Source organism: Furipterus horrens, unplaced genomic scaffold (genome assembly GCF_987537825.1).
Source record: "Furipterus horrens unplaced genomic scaffold, mFurHor1.1.pri manual_scaffold_16, whole genome shotgun sequence".
NCBI classification, from domain to species: Eukaryota; Metazoa; Chordata; class Mammalia; order Chiroptera; family Furipteridae; genus Furipterus; species Furipterus horrens.
The window spans coordinates 9,789,391-9,795,390 of record NW_028327186.1 but is presented as its reverse complement, the minus strand read 5'-3'; the positions used below and the strand labels follow the sequence as shown (position 1 = coordinate 9,795,390).

The 6,000-nt window shown below is 62.5% G+C and overlaps 1 protein-coding gene across 1 annotated transcript in view; it reads left to right on the top strand.

Annotated features, from left to right (window-relative positions):
* Window positions 1-437: 437 nt before the first annotated feature.
* Window positions 438-6,000, top strand: part of LOC149992063 (NT-3 growth factor receptor-like) — a 76,059-nt gene continuing 70,496 nt past the window's right edge. The window contains exon 1 of the mRNA XM_090263828.1: window positions 438-685. Coding sequence (XP_090119954.1) covers window positions 438-685 — 248 coding nt within the window. The remainder of the gene's footprint in view (window positions 686-6,000) is intronic.

The window sequence follows — 6,000 nt, the reverse complement described above, 5'->3', positions numbered from 1 at the left end:
TTTTAATTCTGCCCAGTAGGTGGGACTTGGTGACTTTAGCACCATTTTTTCCTTTTCCTTTTATCCCCCCCCCTTTTTTCCCTCCCTCCTCCCCACCGTCTGTTGCAACCCTGCAAAGTCTCAGAGTTGGCGAGCGCGGCTCGCTGCTCGAGCCCCTGGACCCGGCGAGCCGGCGAGCGCCGAGCCGGCCACCATGCCAGGCAGACCGCGCCAGTAGGCGCTCCCCGCGGCTCCCACCCGGCGGCGGCCGCAGCGCGATGGTTTCAGACGCTGAAGGATTTTGCATCTGATCGCACGGCGTTTCAAAGGCAGAGGCCCCCCTCCCCCTCCCCCTCCCTCGCCGTCTTTGTTTCCTTCCCCCCCACCCCGGCTCTCCCCGCTCCCCCCACCCCAACCCCCTCTCCTCTCCTCCTCTTTTTTAGAAGCAGCGATCGGAGATGGATGTCTCTCTTTGCCCAGCCAAGTGTAGTTTCTGGCGGATTTTCTTGCTGGGAAGCGTCTGGCTGGACTATGTGGGCTCGGTGCTGGCTTGCCCTGCAAATTGTGTCTGCAGCAAGACCGAGATCAACTGCCGGCGGCCGGACGATGGGAACCTCTTCCCCCTTCTGGAAGGGCAGGATTCGGGGAACAGCACCGGGAACGCCAGCATCAACATCACCGACATCTCAAGGAACATCACTTCCATGTAAGTCAGGCGGCCGCTCCCCGCCCGCCTCCCGCTCCGTGGCCGCGGCTCCCTCCCGCTCGCTGGCTCGCTCGCTCCCCAGCCCGGGGCTGGAGCCGGCCCTGCGCCCGCCCGAGCTCCCGGCCCGCTGCCCGCCGGGCGCGCGTCAGGCTCGCTCTGGCTCGGGAGATGCTCCGGGCTGCGTGTGCAGGTGACTCTGGCCCTGTCCAGGCGCGATCGGGCGGGCCTGTGTGCCTCTCCGGGGAGAGGACCCCCTGCCGGCGGCGAGGGCATTGGGGGGGGGGGGCGCCCAGCTCCCGCCCCGGCTCCCACCCGCTGCAGCTTGTTCCTAGGGTGCCACTCGGGTTCTTCCCCCCACTAAATAGCAACAGTTTGGCCACGCTCAAGTAGAATAAAGTAGATGAGGTTCAAGTCCCTGGCAGCCCTGGTGGCAGCGCAGCGTCGTGCTCAGCCTGGAGAGAAGGGGACAGGGACTGCTTGCGCGATCCAGCAGAGACGTTTAACTATTTCCTTCTGGAAACAGCAAAACACGCTGACAAGTAAACAAGTCGTGAGCTGGCGGTCGGGGCTTGGGGGGACTTCGGACAGGGACGCCCACCCCTTCCTTCCCTTCTCTCTCCCTGCCCTCTCCAGCCCCATTTTTGGCATTTCGGAGACCCCTCCCCCCCGTTTTTACCCTTCTCTGCATCTGGTCACTGCTGTTCATCCCCGTTCGGGCTTGGAGAACTGCTCCGGGAATTGGGAGTCAGGGTGGTGAAGGGAAGAGAGGGCTTGTCTGTTTTGCAGACGGGGGTTCTGATAGGATGGGGCAGATCCGTTTATTTGGAGAATTGAGCTCTGACCGGCGTTTGCGTGCTTCTGCCCCGCATAAGTGAGGCCTGTGGGCGCCTGCTCTTTCCTGGGTGTTTTTCCTTGGCAGGGAAGGAAGCAGAGCCATGGGCGGGGAGAAGGGGCTTGGGGTCCAGGGAGCCTGCCTGCCTTCTCTTCCACTGACCTCAGCCAGGTGACCCCTCCCTTCCTGTCATCCAGAGAAGGGCGGGGATGGCACTGGGGTGGCTCAGGGGGTGGCTCTTGCTCATCCCCCCGCCCCCCCGCAAAGTTCCACCACTTGGGGACTCCTGGAGTGGGTGGGATGCTGAGCAGGCTTTGCACAGAAGCCCTGGCTGGGGTGCGAGGGAGGCATTTGGGTGGACTCGAGGGAGGTGAACCTGCCGTTGGTGCCGCTCTCCCGGTGCCAGCCCTGCCTCGGCCCCAGCGTGACGGGGCTGCAAAGCTGGAGGAATTGCAGCTCTGCTCCTTCCAAAGCCCGCCAGCCCTCTTGGCTTCATGGAGACTCTGCCAGCATTCTTGCAGTTTAACAATTTGAGGGGAGTGTACCACTGAGGAGATGTTCCTGACTCCTGGCCCAGGGGACCGGCTTGACCCATATCTTGGCTGTGCCATTCACCCCCCTCACTCCCTTCAACACCAGGGCTGGGGCAGAGTGGGGGGGGAGGGCAGGAGAGAAAGAAGGGACCCAACTGTGCCTCTCGCACCCTGCAGGCCACAGCAGCCCCGCATCCCCAAGGATGCAGGGAAAAGGGTCTGGAGGGGGACTGTTGGGGAAACTCCAAATTGCAAGTGCACTATCAGGGTTGTAGGTTTTGGGGGGGGGAGCTTTGTGGTGGGTCCACGGGCTCAGGAGCTGGCCCTAGGGAGTTCCGGGGGGTTGAGCGTGCCAAGAGCTGGAAAGAAGGTGCCCACGGCGGGCCTTGGGAGCCTGCGAGCCTCCTCCAGCTGGTGCTCTGCTCCAAGGACGTGTGCATCGGTGGCAGGCCAGTGGGAGGCAGGGGAGGCAGGGGCGGCCGCGGCCACGTCGGGCCCCACAGCCATAGACGCGTCGCTCCTGTGAAGAGGAGGCTGGGGAAGCAGTCTGGCAGGGAGGAGTTTGGTGGTCTTTCCAGGCAGATGGTCCAAGATGGGGATTCTGGAAAGCTTGGTGATGGGGCAGCCTCTTGTCCCCTTTGCCGCTGGAGGACCCGAGAAGGGTGTTTGGGGGGACAGTGAGCCAGGAGTGCTTTGGGAGCCCCTCTGTGTGTGTCCCCATCCCGGTCTCAGGACTAGGACTCTGGCAGGAAGTCGGGACTTCTTTTTTTAAAACTACCCCAACACCTAAGAGCCCGGGAACCGGATTCCCACAGGGGCTCTGCGGACTGGCAGGTGGGGAGGGTCGGAGGTCATGGGTCAGATAACCCTTCCTCACCCCATCTTCTCCCCAGTGCCCTGTTATATCTATAGCTGGTATTGACTGAAGTCCGGGAAGGGCCCTGCCTTCAAGCCTAGAGGCGGAGGAGCGTGGAGAGAGGGAGGGGAGCAGCTGTCACCATCCCCGTTTGACCCCTGGGGGGATGGAGGCTCAGGGTGGCAAAGCCACTTCCCCTGGGGCACCTCCAGTGGAGAAGCAGACTTAGACCTGTCTCTCCCACCCTGAAACCCAGGCACCACCCCCAACTCCGTGGAGCTGCCCTTGGGAACAGGCTGGGAGAGCGGCTTAGGGCCCAGAGGCTCCCCCTGGGCAAGGAAGGGGCCTTACTTCAGTGTGACCCAGAAGGAAGGGGGCTTTAGCTGAAGCCCGGGCTTTGCTGGAGAGGAGCGTGATGCTACCAGAGATAAAGAGTCAAGGGTCCCCAGCCTTCCATCAGCCTGACGCCTGGGGAGGCAGCATGGGGAAGATTCTGGGGCATGAGGAAGAGGCTGGGCAGAAGCTCAGGGAACCTGGGGTGCCCTCCACAATTTGTCATCCTGTGCTTTGGGCCATGGTCCTTCCTGTCAGGGGTGGGGTGTGGCATGGCTCCTGTGTACCCACGGGAGGCTGGCTGAGGGCACCTCTCATGGGAGGCCACGTCCCCGTGAGTGTCAGGAGGAAGTCAGCTGCCAGGCATCAGGACAGAAGTGTGGGTCTCACCTCCACCCCTCCCAGAGCGGGGCTGCTCCCAAGGGCCCTCCCTTTTGGCCTCTTTGTGTTCAGGAGGCCAGTCCCTTTGTCCCTGGCGCTCTGACACATGGTAGCCTTACCTAGAAGGGCCCTTGCGCAGCCGCGCCCAGCCCAGCCTCTGACGTCACAAAGGCAGGAGGGTGGTGGCTGGGAGGTGGCTGTCTGGGCCATCTCTGTAGGCCAGGCCTGCTTGGCGCTGGGTTGGAATGGCGCATCCGTTGACTTCCAGAATGGAGATCAAGGGGGAGAAGATGGCATCCCTGGGCTGCGTGTTCTTGGGGTTGGCCTCCCAAACTTGTGTGGGCCGCGGGCTCTTGGCTGGGAGTGGTAGCCACCAGCTGGCTCCCCGCACCAGCCCCTGCAGGATCCCCGGTGTTTGCGACCCTCTGGCCCTCCCTGTAGGCCCGTGCCTGGTGGGGTGGAGGGTCAGTCCAAGTGTTGGCTGCTGCACTGGCTCCTTGGTTCTCAGCCTCTCCAAGGGCCCGGGGGACGGGCAGCCTTGATGGTCACCAGGGAGAGCTGGGAGGCAGCCGGATGTGGGCCAGGCCCCATTCGCATTGTGGGCTTCAGAGCCCCTGGATTGGGGGTCAGCCTGAGGGAGGTAGGCGGGGGTGTGAGATTTGGAAGGGGGCTTGGTTAGAGCAGGGAGTAGGGGTGGAGAAGTACTTCCAGGGTAAAAATTGAGGACCGTGGACACAGGCCCCGGGATTTTGCCTGGAGGCCAGACTGTGGTGGGTGGTGGGCTCCGGGGCCCCCCTTGGAGAGGCCTCCCTGGAGCCAGAGCCTTTGGCCCCTGAAAGCCAAGGTCAGTCCTCTGAGGGGCCCGGGGCGTCAGCTCAGCAGCACCAGGGAGCCCAGCATATGACAGCTTGGGGCAATACCAGTGCAGCCCAGCCCTGGCTTCGAGAGTGCTGGGAAGAGGCCCCTGGAGGGCTGTGCCCGGAGCCAGGGAGGCGGTCCAGGGCCTAAGTGCATGTGCTGCCCCCTGCCCTGAAGAGGGAGGGTGACTGCCCCCGGAGACGCGCTCCACCCTGGTCCTGCCTGTGCTTGTCTGCTGGCTTCCTCTGTCTGACCGGGTGATGGACCAGGCCCCGCCCTGGCTGGCTCTTGGGTGGGAGCGGGGTTGTGGCTTTCCCTCCGATGGCCCTGCCAGTTCTGGGGTGTCTCCACTGCTGCCCGGGGCCCCCACATCTCAAGTGCTCCACTGAACGGCTTGTTCTGGGAACCCCTTGGGCCTCCAGTCGGCCAGTGGGAGATGGGATTTGGGAAAAGGCTGGGACACGTGAGCCCCACGCCTGGTCATGGCCATGACCTGCTGTGAGCCACGGAGACGGCTGTAGCCTTTCTGAGCCTGAGCCTGTCAGTTCAACTGGGAATTGAGGCCATAGGACAGTGACCCTTCTACCTCGGACACATGCCCTCTTGAGGAGTGTCCCCGCGGAGGCTCTGCAAGTCCCCCCCTTCGGGACTGGTGCTGGCCCTGTGATGCTCCCTCACTGGCCGTGGGCTGCTGGCCATCTCTAGAGAACTCTGGGCCACGCCGTGTGGACTCCACGGCCCAGACTGGGGAGGCGCCGGGGCCTGCAGCCTCCCGTGAGGGGCCAGACCCCGGCTTCCTTGCTCCCTGTCACCCTGGGCTCAAGGCAGGGGCGGGCGTCTCTGCAAAGCTTCCGCTCATCGCCAAGCTGGGGCCTCCGCTGGGCGTGAGAGGAAAATGTCAGGACTTTTATTTCAAATAATTCCTCTCTAGAAAAGGGAATATTTAATACATGGATCGAAGCATATAATTTAACAAATAAAAGTGTTTGGGGTTATGAGATAAATTTCTCTTTGCTGAAGCACACGTAATCAGAAAAAGCTTGGTACCTACTGTTGGGCTTGGGAGGGTCTGAGCTCGAGGGGCAGATGGGTGACCAGAGGACCGCCCTGAAGCTCCTGGCCCCTCCTCTTGGCTCCGTTCCAAGGAGGGGGCAGGGGTGACATGGGGCAGACTCAGGCCGGGTGGCATAGCGGGTCTCAGTTCCCGATCAGGATTTCTACAGCCCCTCGTCCCCAGTGTGTGTGTGTGTGTGGGGGGGGGGCAGGCCAGTTCTCACGGCCGTCTGCTGTCCCCTCAGCATCCTGCCTGTGGTCCCGTGGAGCAGACCACCCACCCCCACGAGACCCTGGCACTCACTTCTACCACACTTCCCGTGTACGGTTGTTGAGCTTACTTCTGCGACAGTTACTGAGGTACATGGGCAGGGATTATTAGTCCCGTGTTCCTGACTAACAAACAAAATAAGGAACAGAATTTGGGTCCCAGTGCCTGAGAGTGTGGCTCGCAGAAGGAGAGACCTAG